The sequence below is a fragment of the Camponotus floridanus genome, unplaced genomic scaffold (genome assembly GCF_003227725.1).
Source record: "Camponotus floridanus strain SB8 unplaced genomic scaffold, Cflo_v7.5 scaffold54, whole genome shotgun sequence".
NCBI lineage: Eukaryota > Metazoa > Arthropoda > Insecta > Hymenoptera > Formicidae > Camponotus > Camponotus floridanus.
This window is the reverse complement of record NW_020229703.1, coordinates 554,181-574,822: the sequence shown is the minus strand read 5'-3', so window position 1 is coordinate 574,822 and position 20,642 is coordinate 554,181. Positions and strand designations below refer to the sequence as shown.

Here is a 20,642-nt window from a genome sequence, read left to right as displayed (position 1 = left end):
CATGAAAGAATACATGAATATGAATACAATCGTCTCTAACATTCCTAGATGCAGGTTTTCATAAATATTTATATCTTATTTCAAAATCTATTAAATTTTAATTTTTCTTTTAATCGATTATTATTTTTATATTATTTATTTTTCGATAGATTTAATTTTTCAGATTGCATTTGCTAATTTGCAATATTACATTTTGTATAAATCTATCTGTAAATACGAGCGGATATAAAAAAAACAGAATATTTAATAAAAATCGTCAGAGGATAGAATATTTAATAAAAATCGTCAGAGGATAGAATTGTATATTTTCATAAAATATAGTGGTAAAAAAAATATACGAAAAACGAATCGCGCGTTTAAAGACCGGGACAAAATGTATTCTCTTTAAAGCTATCGGAATAATTGATATCCGCGTATCGTGCGAAGCTCTTTTCGAGAATATAACTAATGTCCAGGCTGAGCGTTATAACACGAGCGAGCGAACACGAACTCAATTTGGAAACGTTCGTGCTCAAGCGTAATTGCTTAGGCGATCACTGAATAACACATGCGTTCTGTCGTTTGGCAACACAATCATAGAGATTAGAGGAACTCGATACAACTCCCAGTAGAAATTCCTGGCATTTCCCTTAAAATTCATCAATAATGACATTCGAGAAAATTACCATCTCATTTATGGCAAATGGTATTTGCATTGGACAGTAAATATGATATGAACATATCGCAAAATGTTAACCATGATCTGTGCGAAGCTTTATGCGAAATAATGTATTTAATAGCTCCGTTATATCAAAGGATCTATAGCAGGACCGCGTAAGAAATGCGAGTATGTTTAAATTTCAGGGCCTGTAAATTTATGAATAGAGTTCGAAACTCCTATGAATCAAAGAATCTGTACTTTTAAGTATCTGTGAATTCATATTTCTGGGAATAAAGCAGCTATAAATTTAAACGATGCGAAACTTTGAGAATCTACACATGTGAGGATCTTGAATACGAAAATCTATGTGTTCACAAATCTATAGATCCAAAGATTTATGGATTTTGGAACTTGTGTTAATTCAAATTCCCGAATTTGTAAGTTTAGAAATATGAACGGAGAAAAGAGAAACATAAAGAAAAATTTAAAAGAGTCTCCTAAAAAAGACACATAAAGAAAAATTTTTGTAATTATGTATAATCATATATACAGGTACCGATATGAGAATTTGGAAAGAAATTTTATTTTAAATATTTACAAAATTGCGAGTCTCTTGGAATTTAATTTCTAAGGAATAAATTATACATTATGTAATACGCAATTTTTGACGAATCCTACATTATTCCTACAACGTTCGCGAAAACCGATATCCCTAAGCGCGATCATGTTCTATTTTAGTGCCGTCGCGTCTCTGGGGGAATTTCCCGTGTTAAGTCTTAACGTTCTCTCGCCGCAAACGAGTCGAGCGTCGGCGTGGCACGTCCGCGTGCCATTTGCTCTTGTCGCGGCAATAACTCGTCGCCGCTGAAATACTTGCGGGAATTTAAAAAAACACGGTACGCGAACGCCCGTTAACTTCTGCAAGAAATTATTAAGCGGCCTCTGTATTAGGTACAAGCGGAGAATTGTACGCGATACGTGCTCTCGGGCGAGGACGACGGTAACGATCTTGAACGCGCTAAACTCGCGCGATCGCCGAACCCGTTTCCCGTCTTCCGTGTTTCCTTCCTTCTATTTGTCCACCCTTCGATTCGAATGACCCTCCACTCTAAAGGATATTGCGTCTCTTTGCAAGAACGTTCTCGGTTATCCTCTTCTCTCGTCTTTCTCGTTTCTGTTCTTTCTATCGAACACCACGAGGCTAGCGTAAAACGTTCATATTGTTCTTCCGTGATAGACGAGAAACGGTAGAAATGTAGAAAAGCAATTTTATTTTATATATTTTAAATATTATATTTATTATATAAATATATATTATATATTATATGGTAAATATTCTCCTAGTAATAATTTTAAAAAATTCCGTGGTTAAAATATTTTTTGATGGCGGATACGTCATCGCATATGAAATAATTCCACAGAATTCCACATAATAAATTGCTCTCATATAAATGAGAGATTAATGTTATTATTTATTATATTTATTATATTATTATATTTATACTTATATTTATATTGCATATACACAATAATTATTAAGTCTCCATAAATTAAAGATTAATTTGTTATATAATAAATATCGGAAAATTTGTTATATAATAAATATCGGGAAATTGATATTATTTGATATTATTTTGTGTTAGTCTATAATATCAATACATTTACGCCAAGAAATATTTATGAGTTATTAAAACGATATATTGTGGTATATCAAATTGTCACATTGCGTCACCGCATCGCATGGCATTTTAACGTATCTATCCAGACAATTCGCCCGCTATTTACGTTGATCTGTCCCTCGGTATTGGTCGAATCGACGCACCCTCGAACGCGAGTGATCTCTTTCTCGACCTCGCTTTCTCCATCCTCTTTTTCGCTTTTACCTAGAATCCTCTCCCGTTTCTCTGCCACTTACCGACAATTCTCCGCTCGCTTTTCCGACACGTGTTCGCATAGAGAGGCATGAGACTGCTATCGCTTTTGCGTCGAGAACTTCGCCAAAGGCGCAAAAATGAGAGTGCTCGCGGCTAGCGAATCTTAAAGGGGTGAAAAAGACGAGCGTGCTTGCGAACGATAACGTCTCTCTTTCTTCCTCGTTCTACGAATCTCCTCGTTTGCTTGTGTACTATGTGTGTGACAGTTAATTTTTTTGAAAGAATCTTAGTTCTTTTTCTCTTTTTTTTCCTATCGAAAAAATGACACAACATCATTAACAATCGGATTAATTAATTCCTTGTAATATTACATTCTTCTTCTTATATAACATAATTAAATTCAATTCAAAAATTATTAGATAAAAACGCAATTCTACTTTTGATCTCTCTTCATCAATTTCATAATTATTATATGAAACTGCAAAGATCATGTCAAGAAAATATCTTTTTTTATTTTTACTGTTAGCAATTTCACACATGTACATACTTCAATTTTTAGTTGAAAGGGTAGAGGAAAATTCCTATCTTGTGCTTTGTAGAATCGCATAACCAGGACGCCGTATTTATTCGAGACACAACGATAACTTTAATATGAATACTCGCGCGCGCGAAAATGTCAAATCCCAGCGAAATGTTCGCTTAAAGCAGAAACGCGACATATATACTCATTAGCTCTTTTAATGGCATCTCGCTGTATTTTATACGACGCGCGCACCATGCACGGTTGCGTATTCCAAAAGTTCCAAGTCGCTTTCGCAAAAGTTACAAGTCATGTGGGAAAAAAACTCCGCAACGCTAAAATGTTTCGCCGTGTTTCTCGCCACGTGTAGCGCATCATAAAATATACCGTTATACCGTCTGAACTTTTAATTCCCCGTCACTGAATAGGATCGTAACGCGTAGCGATTTCTAGATCTATCGTGCAAATATATTTACCTTGAATCTGTTTCCCAATTTAATTGCACGATTTTTTTTCCGCAAGTTTGATTCTGCAATTAATTATCTCAATGTCGTACAAAGCCACTTGAAAGTGCATCACAAAAAATAATTAAAACGGTTTTCCTTTAATCTTGCTTTCCTGTAATATTTCACACACAACCGTGATTTATATATCGTTATATTATTAATAAATTTTCCAGAATAAGACCATGATGCGGCGAACTTTAAGTACCGTTAACTATGAACTTGAATTGATAAATTGTTCATTATTGCGGCGCCATTTATTACAGCAACGTAATTACAATAATTCGAAATTATTGTGATAAATGAGGACCTTTAGATTTATGAGCGCGTGACGTCTTACGTTCCTAACATTCCGCAAATTTATTATAGATAAGGCAATCTATACAGCATACATACACACATATATAAACGTACATAAGCATGCGGTGCGCGATAACGAACGAGTTTCTCATTTACAAAGAACCGCCGTCGCGGACCGCGAGCGCGGATGTACCCCAGCGCAGAATAATGGCGACAATTAACGTCCGCATAAACGCTGCGTGCCCGATGATCGACCGACGTCGCATAATGACACCCTCGGCTCACAACGGTAATATCAGGCGCGCTCAGCCCGGGGCGTGGTGACAAATGATCCACCAGGAGCGGCTCATTTACCACCCGTCTCTCGCAGGTAGAGAGCGACGTTATTTTTATTTACGCGACTATACCCTCGTTCTGTTCTCCTTAACTCGTCGTCGCACTCGCTCACGCGGGAAGGATGTGTGTGCGGAGCATAAGGTGTGTGTACGTGTACGTGTGTACGCCAGCTTTTCCATTCTTTAAATCCTTCGGGAGCCGCGGCGAATGCCGTGGCGTGCCCTGGGGACTCTTCAGTGCCAGCTACGCGGAATAGCTTTAATACCCCGCTCGCGAAAAGAGAGCCCCTCTTACCCGACGACACCTTACGTATATCCTCCACCCTCATCTCTCCCTTCCCCTGACATCCATCGCTGGTTCTTTCAGTCCTTCTTTCTTGCTTACCGGTCCCATCGGTACTCGTTAAAGCGCCCGGACACAAAGGGGTGGCGCGAAGATAAGGTGGATCGATGACTCCCGCTCGTTCCAAAGAAGATGGTTACAGCAAAACATGTTTGTTAATACGCCACTTATAATCCTTCTTAATTTCTTATCCAACTTTGTTAGCTTCTAACTGCTGTAGTTAAACTTGATAATGCAACAATGTCATGAGAGGGAGCGAAAGAGAGGAGAGAAAGAGAGAGAGGTGGGCGATTGATTAAAATATGTATTAAAATGAAATATGTATTAATTAAAACGCAAACTCTCTTTTCATTGCTTGTTTTAATGGTCAGAAAAAGATAGTCACATGTTAATAGTAGAGATTCCAAGATTTCTATATATGCGACTGACTTAAATGCAAATCCGCGTAGCTTTAAAATGAAAGCGAGAGAAATCCATCGCGCCAAGTAGTCTAAAGTTTTTTCTACAATTTGCAAGAAAAACAGATTATATCGTTTTATCCTTATTCCTGAAATGAGGTTAATGATCCTCTGTGTTTATTTAGACTTTTCTCTCTTTCTCTCTCCCTTTCTTTATACATATATATATATATATATACAGGGTCTACCAAAAGTGTGGAAACCCCTAAATATCTCGGAAAATATACGTTTTACAGAAAAGTGTTTCCAACAAAAGTTGTAGGGTTTAAGAAGATCTATATACTGATTCTATCAGTTTGACCTTGGATGGCGTCGTCAAGGTCAGGTCAAGGTCACATTGACTTTTTTAAATGACACCCCCTACATTTGATTGCATATTCTTATAGCTTAATTCAAGAGCTTTCCAAAACACTATAATAATGTTCATTTTTATTAAGTACTTTGCGAGTTATGAGGGTTGAAATAATTTCTTAATTTTACATAAACCATAAAATATCTAGTAAACCATTCATTTTTCGATTATCTTACCTTCATACTTTTATGTACAAAATAATGAAAGGAATCAATTAGTGTAAAGAAAACATACAGTTGTTTCTAAGAAAAAATATGGAATTGTTAATTGCAAATTACATATTTTTTCTTAGAAACAACTATGTGTTTTCTTTACACCAATTGATTCCTCTCATTAATTTGTACATAAAAGTATGAAGGTAAGATAATCGAAAAATGAATGGTTTACTAGATATTTTATGGTTTATGTAAAATTAAGAAATTATTTCAACCCTCATAACTCGCAAAGTACTTAATAAAAATGAACATTATTATAGTGTTTTGGAAAGCTCTTGAATTAAGCTATAAGAATATGCAATCAAATGTAGGGGGTGTCATTTAAAAAAGTCAATGTGACCTTGACCTGACCTTGACGACGCCATCCAAGGTCAAACTGATAGAATCAGTATATAGATCTTCTTAAACCTTACAACTTTTGTTGAAAACACTTTTCTGTAAAACGTATATTTTCCGAGATATTTAGGGGTTTCCACACTTTTGGTAGACCCTGTATATATTATATATAAAGTTAAATATGACATTAATATTATTCGCACTCATTATTTCTCTCAACATATATTAGTAAATAATATATTTAAGATCAATGTTTATGGAACACATAAGTACAATATTACGCTAATCTCCAGTTGAATTATCTTACACCCCTATCTATAATATAAAAGATGACAGGTATTTACAGAGGTGTGCATAGTGCTCGAAATCCGTGTGCATCAAAAAAAGTTAAATCCCCGCTTGATATCTTCGCTCAAAGTGGCAATTTTCGAGAGAGAGTGCCGTTAACGACGAATTGCGAGCGGAACAGCCAATGCGCGGGCTTCATTTCGGAAAGGGTACCTACCTACGGCATAAAAATAGCTGGTTGGTGCACCGCTGACCCTCATTCTCGTCGGCGATCGGAATCAAAGCTACAAAAGCTATAGTGATATATTTGCTGGTCGACCGCAAAGCCGATTCTGCCAAATCATACGTATACCGCATATACACAATCGCGCCACGTGTGCAACTGCATTCATATGTATGTATATATATGTGTGTGTGTGTGTGTATGCGCGGTTCATTTTCAAAGCCACACACGAGCATGCAAAAGGAAGTCCCACCAGGCATCGATGGCATCGTTCGTGGCATTACCTTAGTCCCAATTTGCATCGCTGCTTTTAGTCCACGATTATCGATACATTGTTCGCTTATGTCAACCAATTGTTTGCTCATCTACTACAGAGATAGAGATAGATAGATAGAGAGATAGAGAGAGAGAGAGAGAGAGAGAGAGAGAGAGAGAGAGACTCTCCTCCTTCTTGTGATACCTAATGTTCTGATCGGGAATTTGTTATGTATCCTCCGATCCTCGAACGCGCGCAGATTATTGTCTCTCATCCCGTAGTATATTATAGTATATACCTATAGAGAGCGGAACATAAACTAGGTTCACTCTCGTGGAAATTTAATTTCACGAGAATTTCCTAATCGCATGCAACGTTATATTGATCGCGTTGCCGACAGACTGGAATAAAATTGAAATTTTCAAGTGAAGTGCGCCATATATTGTTATAAAATTATCTCTGTTCGTTGAAAAATCGTCTCGCCTTATGATTTTTTTATTTCTTTCTATCTCTTTTCCTATCCTTTTTTAGAATGGAATAAAATATTATTTATAAACAAATTTCCTGTCTCTGATATATTTCCTATAATTTTAAACTTCAAATAAAAATAAAAAGTAATAAAGTAATGTAATAATATTTACAAATGAATAATACGCAGTTAATTGACATTTGCAGAGCCAATAATATATAGTCAGAAATACAATTTGTTTTTACCCGTTCAAACATAAATACGCAATTGCTAAAATAACTCTCTTTAAAATGATGTCATTATCGCAATAAAATAGTTAATATCCTGAACTCCCAATAACTGTGCAGTCGAGATTATAAATATAGATAGATAAATGATAACGAATTTATAATACCGTCTATAACCATAGCTCATAGTACATATGTGCACATTTATATGTTACGACATTATGCACACATATGTATATATTCTTTTTCAAATTTGCACAAATTGCAAAAGATAATTAAATCTGTTAAATTAATCTCATTCTCTCGTATAGATGGATTTAGAGATCAAGGATTATAATTGCTTTATAAAACTGCTACTTTATTACTACTTTGATTGCTTATCTATCTTATATAATTTCTTATTAATAAAATTTTTCTGACTGTATATATAAATAATCGTTAATAAATTTGTCAACATCATTATTTATTATAGTCAAAAAAATTTTTGAATACTTAGGATGACATCTACCACGTTCCAGTTTAAGTAAACCTCTATGGATCAAGCAGCAGCTGAACAACTATATTATTGATAAAATTTATAAAGAAGATGATGATATATGTGTAAATATGCATGTTACATGTGCAAAAATATTTATTTAAATTTCATGCGAAATAATAAATAATAAAATATAATTAATTATTTTCCCATTATCGCACAAGGTAAGGCATTTATATATATATATTTCCTATAAATAAATAATATTACTATCAGTCGAGAGTATTGTGATAGTAGATAAACTTGTATAAATAATTATATTGCACGCGAATTTCTCTCGTCCGCAAATTCCTGCTGTCGATAAGCTCGTACTTGCAATTTCCACGTGCTGGAAAACTCACGTGCATTTCCACGTTATGGTCGGTCGAACCATCTTCATCTTAATTAAAAGCAAATGATGAAGAAATGAGGAAGGAAAATGCGAGTAAAAGTGTAGATTCTTCACAAACACAAAATTAAATTTTCATTTAAAACACGAGCTAATGACTTATATGTCAATCTTAAATGCATCTAAGGTGCAGAAAATCGACAATGCAGCTGTACAGTTACATATAAGCATGCGCGTTAAGATAATTTCCGTAATTTGCTTGTTACATCAGCGAAAGGTTAATTAACCGGAAGTTTCGAACTGGAGTCAGCGAACTCCCGAGAGATCGGTCGATTTGATACTTTGACATACGGTTAATTAATCATGTGCTAATTAACTTTGGAGTGTGATTAACTGCCCGCGATTTTTTCACACAGATTTTGCCGAAGAGAATCAAGTTTATCATGCAAGTTATATGCTTCCCTTTTATAAATCACTTTCTATATTCCCGTTGTGGAAGGGAATATGAAGAGTCATGCACGAATGCATTAAAAACATCCTTATTGTAAACGCGATTGTCAACGATAATAAAACTTTGTTAATGGAAATAAAACCTTTCTCCGATAATTGCTATTTGATACATTTTTCCGTATAACTCAACACAATTCTTTCGCACGACGTTATAATTTTACAATGTTAAATTAATGTGTAAAAAAATTGCATTTTATACCCATATCAAATAAAATTCCACAAAAATATACCAGAAATTTAGCAATTATATTTTAATTATGTAAAAGAATATGATTCAAAAAATTAATAGAATACTAAAGTTGAAAAGGTAAAAATAGTAGCTACATTTATTCCCTAACATTTATTCTCTCTAACATTTATTGCCAATAAATTTATATTTCCACTGTAGTTTTTATATTTCTGAGAAACGACCAACATGAATGACATATTTGCTTCCTTACAATGTAAAAAGCGCATAAATTACACTAACGACTTACGAGCGCGCGTGGATGTAAATTATTTAAGGACTTAATGTAAGCACCAAGCGAGGAATTAAACTTTCCACGTTGTCATTCGGTGGATGCAATTTCCGTTTTCGGAAGTTGCTTCGGCGTGCATGAGAACGATGTAAATGGCCTTAGGCGCATGGATCGATACGTGTAAATATTGGTAAATTATATGCTTAAATAGTCTGATTTGTTGTCCCATAATTTATGGTTATTACCAGGCACATAATTATGAAACACGATGGACCTAGAACGATTAAATCAAGGTTAAAGTAATTAAGCCCATCATAGCAATCTAATCTCTCGATCACCGTAGACTTTTAGAAACAAATTAGATCGTTTATTCTAAGGAGTAGATCTGGATAAGATTATTGATAAAATTATCTGTTGTAAAAAAGGCAAATTTTAAATCAAGATTATGTTAAAAGACTTTGTTCAGATTTATTCCCTCTTGTTTAAAATATACGCGCTGTAAGAAATATTACAGATTTAGAAATGAAAAAAATGAGACAGATTAATGCTTTTGATATTAATACAAATAAAACATAAGAAACACATTAGTAAAGTTTCCATAATGACGCGAGAATTTTAAGTACCCTACTGGCCCATGGAAGAAAATGTTGCGAGGAACTTTTCGCAACTGCAACCGTTTCAAGCACGATGAAACATTTTGATGCAATACTTGAAACGTACAAGATACAAAAGTTGTCAAGCGGCAAACTTGGGCAATTAAATTTTTCGCTCTCTCAAGTGCGCCGTAAGAAATTATCTTGTGGTTGGACGACCATAAAGAGCAGGTTCTACTTAGCATGCTCGCAGTTTTCAAGCAAGATTTACCATGGCGAAATTATAAATTTTAATTTGCGGCAAATGAATCGAAAAAACATTAAAGGCATAAGGATTTTATGTTTGTAATTTTATAATTATGGAAATCCTATGATATATTTACAATATGATATATCTAGAATTTATACGTATAATTATTTTTGTATTGCGATCAACATCACGCGAAACAGGATTAATTAATTTTATGTTAATAATCGCAAAACAACAACAGAGCTAAATAACTCGTTATTAATTCCGCATGGTTTATCTACAGAGAAAATAAGCTGCAGCGAAAATATTTTACATCTCAAATAGATGTTGCGAAAACGTTTTGAGAGAACTTTTTACGGAGGACTCAACTCGAATTATTTACCAGATCTTCTTTCGCAGCACGAAACTTTGCGACACGCTGCAATATTCACTTCTTCGTTCGATCAATAAAAAATTTTATGTGCTGTTATCGCTTTAACGTGAACGATATTTGAGCCCTGGGTGACATTTTATCAATATATCCGTTGTATTAAATCTTTGCCGATCGATGTAAACGTTTACTAGCCAGCGCCTTTTCCCGTTAACGCCTGCATTTCGCGTTGACTCGCATTTAAAGCTCGTTACTTGGCGTGTAATTAACTACGCCACTTCGATTACTCTTTTTTAATAGATGTGCACATGTCATTCGCGACACGAACTACTTTGTACAAGTGACATCGATTTCATCATAAATAATTCTTAGATTTTAGACAACATTTTTTTTGCAAAAAATATTTTTATAGATTTTGACGAGATATCTCTCTAAAGCTTATACCTGTATAGGGAACTCGATATACATATGTATACCTGCAAGCTTGCACACATACGATTATTAACACGGTTAGTTACACGAATCCAGTTGCTTTTCAATATGTGAATACTGTACGTGTGCGCGGATTTTGTAATACATATGAGACCCCTAGTCGCGGCAGATTACGGCTGGCAAAACGGCATATCCAATAATAAAAACGTACATCGCGCATATCTGTTAAGCAATTCACTTTAACGAATAATCTGTATGCAAACTTTTTAATTATTATTTATCAAATAATTCGAATCTTTTTAAATGCGAAAGTTTATTTGATATGAAGGAAATTTATGTTTTCTATCTATCATTCGCTTTCAATCAATTTATAAACAATTTTTTTAAATTGATTCACAATTTTTCGCAACTATCTAATATTTAATTTTAAACAAATAATAATAAAAAATTTAAAATTTGACAATGATTTGAAATTAAAAATAGGGTTGTAATATTATTTTTATGCAAAAGTTATTATTATTAGATGCTTCTCTCGATTCTTCAAATCATGTTGCATATATACGTATATGTTTGCCACGATCAAAGGAAACATAGCAGGATTTATCAGTCGGTAGGAGAGAAGGAGGGCAATAATAGAAGTCAGTATATGAGAACGCGAAAGAGCAAAAGCGTGACAGCGTCTATCGCGTCACAGATTTGCGTTCACTTAGATAAAACAAACGCCCCTTTGATCCGCCCGTTAAAAAATATATCGTTATCGATAAGAGAAGCGCGGAATTTGGTCGAGAAAACTCTCGCATTTATGTCTCGTTGTCACTCTGAGAAAGCCTCTGCCACAGCTGCGTCCCATGCGAATAACGTTCGTTATAGAAGTGAGTTTATTACATTGTGACCGGTTACGACAGCGGATTTTTACAGCCAGTTAGTACTGAAATATAAGACATAGTTGGCATACCGAGCGCAAAAACGTGGTGAGGAACTCCTTTCTCGCGTTTGACATATACGCTTTTTCTCGCCTCCCTTTCAATTTTCTTTTTTATTTATCTAACATTTTCGTATAATTGACTATAAAGCTACCTCTTATTTATTTTAAAGAATTTTATTTTAAAGAAATATGAATAATAATATATTCTTGTTGACAATTCATTTTTTTTAAATTTGATTACTTGTTATTGTTTGCAAAAAGAAATTGCCAATCTAATAAATTTTTTAATTATCAAGTGTGGATGTATAAATTCTCACTCAGTAAAATTGTAATTCAAATTTTTTGTAAATTAAACTTAAATTTTGTTTTTCTTAGTTTCAAAGCTTGATTCTTACAATTTTTCCCCAGTACTAGATATTTTTATAAATATCTTTTTAATTAAGAGTACGCTAAAGCTTGACCAATTGCAAATTTATTTAAGAATATACTGATATTGATTTCTTTTGAAACACTGTATACACATTTAATCGATATCTTGCTACACCGTAATTACCGTAACACCATGATTAAAAAAGTAAACTGCTCAGCAAAGCGAGATATTTTTCATGATAGCACTCATAACGTCAGATCGGTTCTCGATATTGGATTCCGGGGAGGAAGCAGATGAATAAATATAAAATATCTCGGAAAATACTAGTTATATTTTACACAATCTTTAGATCAAATAAATAAATATAAAATTCAACTTACAATAATATTCGATAATGTTAATTTTTATTACATTCCTTTTTACAACATAAATAAAAAACTTGATAACTAATTTTTTTATTAACATGACATTTGATGCATGCATGCTTCATAGATGAATTTATCAATTTATTTCGTTTGATATTGGATGTTACTGTACTTTTTTAGCACGATGAAAAATATTGATATCAGATTAAATAAATAGATATCCGAAATTTTTTATTTTAATATATACCCTAAAAAAATAATAAGTTGATTAAGAAAACGATATATTTAAAAGCAACAATACAACTCTTTGTATAACGACTTTACGAACGTCTGAAATATTTATAGAAGCGGTTCAAAATCTGGTCGTGAGAAAACAGACGGTACATTTACTAGATGATATACTATAATAACATTTGATTTTACGTTACAAGATGCATTCGATGCGCGTTCTGCTATACCGAATACATATTGTGTATTATATTACGTATACAGAATTCGCGCCGAGAGACGAGACAAGAGCGCAATCGCGTGACTAGACGCAGACAGGGGCGAGGAAGCATTATTGAGCACGTGCACATAAATGTTTCTGAACAGGCTCATATTTTACTTCATTCCGAGCGATAAGAACCTTCCACCGCGTGATTCGAACAACTCATTTCTGACAACCCATTCATCGTTTTTTGCAACACGTAACTTACAATCCACGATTGCGCACTACTTTCGAACGCGTAACAGATAAAAGCGCGCGGGTGCATTTCCTGTTCCACTTACAGACATCCCTAAATATCAGTAGTCTGGTTAATGTTTTATAAATTCGCAAACTTTTATCATGTTTAGCACATTACATCGTGATAATTTTATTGCTGAGTAATTCTTAAAAATGTCATCACATAAAAATATTCTTACATTTGTACAAAAAATCAAATAAAATACAAAAATATTCTTACATGTTACACATATATATGTATATATGTATATGTGTGTGTATATGAATATGTAACATTATGTTTCAGCTTATTCGATAGGGTGTTATACAAAGATGTTGAAAGTTATATAAGGATATAGAATACCCCAAAGTGTCGCTATTCCTCTCGATTACAGAAACTTGAGAATAAACAAAGGGACAAATAGGGATGATAATTGTTGTATAAAATTAGAAAGCGTTAAATGAAAGCGATAAATGAAAGCTTTTGGAAATTGAATAGCTTAAGTGACGTAAATAAATAACAAAGTATTTACGTAAAAAAATTTATAAAGTTTAACGTAACGCTTTATTGAAAATTGCTCACGATAATGTATCGATTGTGTTTACTTATTTAAGGTGGCTGTTCTCCGCACTTTCCAGGAAAAAAAAGAGCTACAGATATGAGATTTTATTTTCTGAGCGTGCTTTTGCTGCTCGTCTCCTTGACATGTGCCACACAAGGCAGCAGCCTTCGAACGAGGCGTTCTGTTTTGAATGATATCGGAAACGCATTGAATAACATCGGGCAGACAATCAAGGATACTATGAAGATCAGAATCGACTCCATGTTCCCACATTCAACTATCGAACCCGAAACGACAGAGCCAATCTTGGAGCCGGACTGGAGTGGAATGACACCAGAATCTCGACAAATCATAACTGCTCCTATTAGATGTCCGCCTAATCACGTGGTAGTAAAAAAGCGATGCCGAATGATCTCTCGTCGACGATAAGATTCTACAAAATTTCAGAGAGCATCTTCCATGAGATTTTTATCATGCCTAAAATAATATAATTAATAATAGCTTGTTAAATAATTAAAGAATTTATAAAATTCATAATTAAAAATTTCTAAGATTTTCAGCAAGTCCGCATTATTATTATATCAATATATTATTATATCAAACAGATTATTTGACCGCATACACATTATATTCTCATAATCATAGCTCAGTATCCCAGGAAATTTATCCATATTCAGATTGCGTAGTCGAGATAGCTCCCTTGAGGAGAATTTAATTATTCATGGTAAGCGCTAATCAATGTGACTTGGCAATCGTTGTTCGTACGTGCCATTAAGATTTTCAGCATATTCATGGAACACAGGTGCAACTACTTCATCTATGTTATTACACTGATATATATGTCATGGCACGTCGACGTCAGATTTGAATAATACTATAATTACACATTTTATAATGACATTAATATCAATTAATATGCAGAAGTATGTTAATGATTAAATAATTATCCCTTGCTCCTATGTAACAATTTACTAAACTTATGGTACACTACTTTCCATAGTATACCGATATACTTATCGTGATACGTCGACGTAAGACTTAAATAATAACATAAGTATACATTTTATAAATGCGATAATGTATTTGCTGACAGAAGCAAATTAATAATTAGCTTTTATTAAATTTATCATTATCGTTCAATGGTAACCTATTTAATTTACTACTAAAAAAATGGAATTTATTCTGCGTTTACGATCGTCTTGTAAAAATTGTAACCGTATTGTTTATAAACCTTCTCTCTCGTTTGTCCTTTTCTATCTTTACATAAATAATATATGAACTTGAGCAAAAAACTTCGCCCCTTTAGCATTTTCTTTTATGATCTTCACACAATATCTTACACCCGAGGTCCGCACTAAATACCCGTTCGATTTCTAAATTACACCTGTCACGAATATAAAACGAGTTACGAGCTACGCGATAGATCGAGCGGCATAATAATGGTATGGCGATACATATCGAATTCTTTTTTAATGCCTGTATCGCGTGTAAACTGTAAAAATGGGATCGAGGAGGCAGATAAGGGTATACATTTGTAGGATTAATATATCATTTACTACCCTAGTGCCCCGCGAAATGCCACCTTGCCATTATTCCCTCACCTTATCCGCCACGTATTTCCTCAATTATCAATTACCGATTATTATGCTTATAACACGGCTCTCTTCGCGCACGACAAGCCACGCATACTTGATTTTTACACACATATATTAAACAATTCACACGTTATTTCACATGTTTGCGTTCATTATTCATTCCGTATCTATAAATAAAAGTCGATTGCTATGATCACGGATTAGCGTCAATCGAAACGAACGACATTCTTAAAGAGTTTTGAAATATCTCAGTATATATTTCCTTTCCAAATAAATTCTTTTAACGCAATAAACGATAGTTGTATATCTGAAAAAAATTTGATTACATTTTTTACGAAAATTAAAATTCAAGAAAGCAAATTCAAAAAATTGCCGGTCTCGCTTTTTCAGATCCGATAAAGAAGTGTATTCTGTGAAAAAAAATCACCATTGACGTATAGTGTATTGTCTTTCAAACGTATCTAATACGTTTTTTTTTATCTTTTTTATAACAATATTATTTTCTCACTTCATTGCTTCTTCATCTCTTCCGTAAAGTGCACTTATATAGAGACAGAGCTCTTTTAAAAAAGACTGATTCAATTCATTCTACCAAGTACCGATACATTTTCTTACAACAAAGCGCGCTCGCGTCTCGACTTCGTCGCTGAGCGATATATCGGTGTCGGTGACTTCACATAAAGAGCTGTCACTGAATGAATTTGCGTGATCGCTAATTGTGACTGCAACGCCTCTTTGTGACCGGCGCGCGCCCTACACCCCTACTTGCTCACGTATCCATAGAGTGCCGGCCAGATTTCCTGCTCATTGTCAGAAGTAGACGGCCCTCACGGCACTTGTTGCTCGCACATCGACATTTGTCTGGCGCACTATTATATCGCTCTGCATTTTACTCCCGACGCCGACACTCTTTGTCAAGTTAGGCTCGCCTCCGCGCATCGAGTCCATAAATGTGCACTCGCGTGTTTTGTCTGTTCAAGCGAGTCCGTAACTACTGGGGAGGAGAAGATCATAAAGGAGCATTGCGCGACGCGATAATGCACTTGTATACGACGTATCAAATAGGCCAGACTGTCTTTTAGAATACTTTAAATGAGAAATAATTTTTTTTTAGTTTTTCAAAGCAATAGACTGACTCAAAATATTTAATCAAAGCAGAATTATTTTATGTTAAAATACTACACGAATTATTTATAAAATATGAAAAACAACGTAAATAATTTTAAATGTGTAAATAATTTTAAATATTGAATCAGTGATATATACCGGGTATTACGATAGCAAATAATCGTTGGACATCTAATAATTTCTGCGATCTTATTTAATCATAGCCGAGAAAGTCATATTTTTTCTACATTCAATTCTCTATTGGGACATTATGTGCATTATTCTCGTCGGTATGGTAATCCTTTCTTTGCCTCCGCATCGCTTTACGAGCACCGTTCTTATTGGATTTTTGCGATCGACGACATTTCTGTATTCGACTTCTGAAAAGAATGTTTTATCGTTACTATTCGCGAAGAAGTAACTTCGAATGACCTTTTTTTATTGCAGCTACTACTTGTTATCGCATACTCGGGCGTATCATGATCGAGGATTCTCAGTGAGACATTCTTTGTGTGGTAATTTGAAATTCAAAGAAGGAAACACACACACATATAATGCTTCATAAACGACATAAAAATAGTAAAAATCAATGTGTGCAATTTTTCCATGATTCTAAAAAAAAAGCGCGAATATATAGAACAAATATTCTTTTTTTATAAAAAACACATTTTTATGAAATACTTGTTGATATGAATATTACTGTATTTTAAAAGATGTTAATGCTTTAATGATTATATAAGATAAAATTAATTCGGAAACATTTCAAAGAGAGTTATCATTTGTTAAAATTTTTTTAATATCTTATTACAAGTATCGCGACTTTATATCGAATTCTAAAAATTCTATTCAAATTTATAGTAAACTTATAATAAATGATTATTTATTAATTTACGTAATTGCTCTACGACTTCCCGAATATTTGACACTAATAGTGTCTACACGCTAGTATGACATTTCGGATGCCTAGGTAATTTTCCGGACATTACCCATGATTTCGATTAACGTCCGACTCTCTAAATGTAGAACAAGAATAGAGCTATATTATTTCCTAATTTAAAAGCAAAAAAAAAGAAAATATTTTTAGTACATTGAGTATATTATATTATCCTTCTAAAAATATATACACATATATGTATATATTTTTTTATTTCAGACTGCAAAATGCTTGTTCACTTTTGCTACAATTTGATGAAATTAGTGTATAATCTAAAGGAAAGTCTGTGTACTGTTATAAAATAGAAAAGTCGAAAATACACTAGAAACATTATATATGTTCATCAATCTAATATTTCAGTCTTGACATATTCAGTATTGACATTTCTGTGCATATTTCGGTAAACTGCAAATCGAGAAAAACAATTTTTTATAGTAGTTGAATATGAATAAAAATAAATTTGACGGTTTAAAAAATTCATAGCGGAAAAAAATAATTCATATGATTAATATTTAAAAATATACAAGATAATTTAATTTTTTGTTATCATCGACTTTCTTCAAGTATTTCCTATTTTATTCATCTAGCGAGATATTTATGCCAGATACCTATTAATAAGTATGTGATATCCGGAACTAATTAGATCCTTACAGTTCAAGCTAATAATAATACACGAATTACTATTTATAAACTGCGCTGTGCTTGTAGCACTCAATTACAGCAATTACGCGTTCAAACGATCATTTAAAGAGTAGAGAGCCCTCTGAGATATTTACTGGCCTTTCTATAGGAAAGTAGAATGCTTGAATTGCCTAATTTAACTTCCAAAAATTTGCAACGTAATCAGCGATTTAAGCTCGTATTTTCGGGTTGAGTAAATTATATAGCAACATTTTAGAACGTTCGTGGAATATATGATATAGAAACGTTGTAGACGTTAATAACGCTTCTAAACCTCCCCAAAGTTTTGACAGAACATAATGTCATGTGACACGACTAATTGCTTCAATATATTTTCGCAACGATGAGCCGTTATCTCGTGTAAGTAGAACACGTCCGCGTTAGTCGGACGGGGAGGAGCAGCTATAATAAATACCCAAGAATCTTAATGGACGTAAACTCCCATATTTTTCAAACGGTCGCATTTCTTCAATCGATCAAAAAGTTTTCTCATTCGATAATCATTCGATTTGAAAGGAAGAGACGGACAATTCCCTTAACGAATAAGCAAATATTTACGCATTTTAATATTCCCATAATTCCCTCTGTTCTAATATTTGCGTTTGCGCTTCGTGATGATTCCATAAATTTTCCCCTCTTTACATCTTTGTCACACATACAGGTCCTCTTTTTACACAATCCCCTCGTCGTTAAACTATCGGACGTCGACCAAAAACACCGCTCTCGAATTTGTCGAATGGCCATAGGCTTTCGTACCCGGCGGCGCCTCTTGGCGTGTTCCCGAAAGAGGCAAACTAGTTTGCTCACGCCAGGATGACACGATCGCCGGCCAAACACTCTCCCGCCCACTTTGTCTGGGGGGGAAAAACGCTTTTTTACATTTTTGCATATCCATGAGCCATATCCCGACTCCCGTGCGCTAAGTTTGCAATATCGATAACCCATAATCGCCGTCACCGCCGCCGACGCCGACGTTGTGTAACGTTGTGCCGACATAGGCGAGAGTAAAGCTCGAACATAAGTCTCGCGGCAAATCCAATATCCAAACAGGCATGCATATGCAATGGGCAATCAGGTGCAGCCGCGAGGGTGGATCTGTACGAGCCGCATCGGCATCGGCCAGTCAAACCGAATCGTCCGAAAGCTCTTTCTGTCTCTCTTTCTCTCTCTCTCTCTCTCGCTCTTTCTTTCTCTCACTCATTTCGTTTCTCTGTCTGGTGTCTATACGACGAGGAGGGCGACGACGGCGACGGCGACGGCGACGACGACGACGACCTGCTGGCGAGCGGCGTTCGCGGGGGCAATGCCGCTTTGAAAATCGATAAGCGCCTCCGCGTAGAGTCGACCAGTCAGGGGCTTTTCGGTGTATCCGCGCGCCAGAGATCCTGGCGGGGGTGCCCGGTGACCTCGAAACGCCAACGCCAAAGGATCCCCAAGCGTAATTTCGTCCCGATATGTCTATCGATATATCCTACGGCGGAAGTCATCGTAAAGTTCCGCGGGCCGATGTCGATGACAGGATTAGCGCGTGGCGATGCCGCCGACATTTCTGGCCGGAGCGGGACGCTCTCTCGGTCGGGAAAACTCGCGGAAATAGCGAGGCTCCTGCGAGATTCTCGTACAGTGATATTCTTGGAACGCGGAATTAAATATAAAAGTTTTACTCCAGAAATGTGCATGCGGAATTTGTAAGACAAAAGAGTCAGTCTTCTCTTGAATTAAATTCAGTTTCCCTCGAAAGAATGCATATAATATTTTATCGTATGGATATCGCAGTATTAATGCAGTAATTATATTTATATAACGAAATGAGATATATAAAATGATTGATTGATTTTTTTATATCATTGAATTAAATTCATGCATAAAAATACTCATGATACAAACTTTCTTTTTACGAAAAAAAATTTTTTCAGCGATGTGTGCGCTTTATTACGTATATCTCTCTCTCATATATGTATAATATATAATTTTATCTTTTTGTCATATAATCTATAATGCTATAGTATGTATACACAAAAACGAAAATATTGTTAATGATTCACACTCACACACACACACACATATATATATACATATATATAATTGGTTCTTTATTAATGAATCTGATTCGATGAAAATTTCATTTCCGCAGCGCGATAATTACGTCAAATATCCGCTTCCAAGTTGTATATCTGCATTTGTGGTGGTCCAAGGGATATCTAAATGCGACGGGATCAGTTCGCCGATATCCTCGATGGATTCTATAAATTCCTGGCATACTTCTCCGGAAAGCGGGAGCAACCCCGGGATCGACCGACCGAACGCCCGATATAATAGCGCGCTCTGCTTACGCGCGGTAAGTCTCAAGAAGAAAAGAAACGTCAGTCCGATAGCACGAGGGAAAGGTAGGGTAAGTCGGGGAGGGTACGCTCCAAGATTTTCCTACCCTCGATCCCTCTCCCCTTTGTGCAATCGAGCGCCGTCGCTCGCATACAAAGAGAAGGGAAATTGCGAAGAGCGGCTTCGAGGTCGCACGCTACAACATCGCGCCCTTATCCGGCTTACGATTCCGGATGTTTCTCGCAGGAGCGGGTTCGCC

The 20,642-nt window shown here is 34.9% G+C and overlaps 2 protein-coding genes across 4 annotated transcripts in view; both read left to right on the top strand.

Moving 5' to 3' along the window:
* Positions 1 to 20,642, top strand: part of LOC105257369 (carbonic anhydrase-related protein 10) — a 55,511-nt gene that overhangs the window by 25,717 nt on the left and 9,152 nt on the right. Inside the window, exon 2 of one of the 2 annotated variants that reach the window (XM_020029402.2) lies at positions 20,196 to 20,399. The exons of the other annotated variant lie outside the window; for it this stretch is intronic. The gene's annotated coding sequence lies outside the window, so the exon portion shown is untranslated. The remainder of the gene's footprint in view (positions 1 to 20,195; positions 20,400 to 20,642) is intronic. 2 annotated transcript variants of the gene reach the window in all.
* Positions 11,592 to 15,025, top strand: LOC105257371. 2 transcript variants are annotated; one of them, XM_011267950.3, is made up of 2 exons: positions 11,592 to 11,687; positions 13,797 to 15,025. In XM_011267950.3, exons 1-2 carry the CDS (start codon positions 11,618 to 11,620, stop codon positions 14,171 to 14,173), a joined length of 447 nt encoding a protein of 148 aa, XP_011266252.1. In that variant the 5' UTR covers positions 11,592 to 11,617; the 3' UTR covers positions 14,174 to 15,025. The 2 variants fall into 2 exon arrangements, with proteins under 2 accessions (XP_011266252.1, XP_025268453.1); XM_025412668.1 differs by having other exon boundaries at positions 11,610 to 11,736.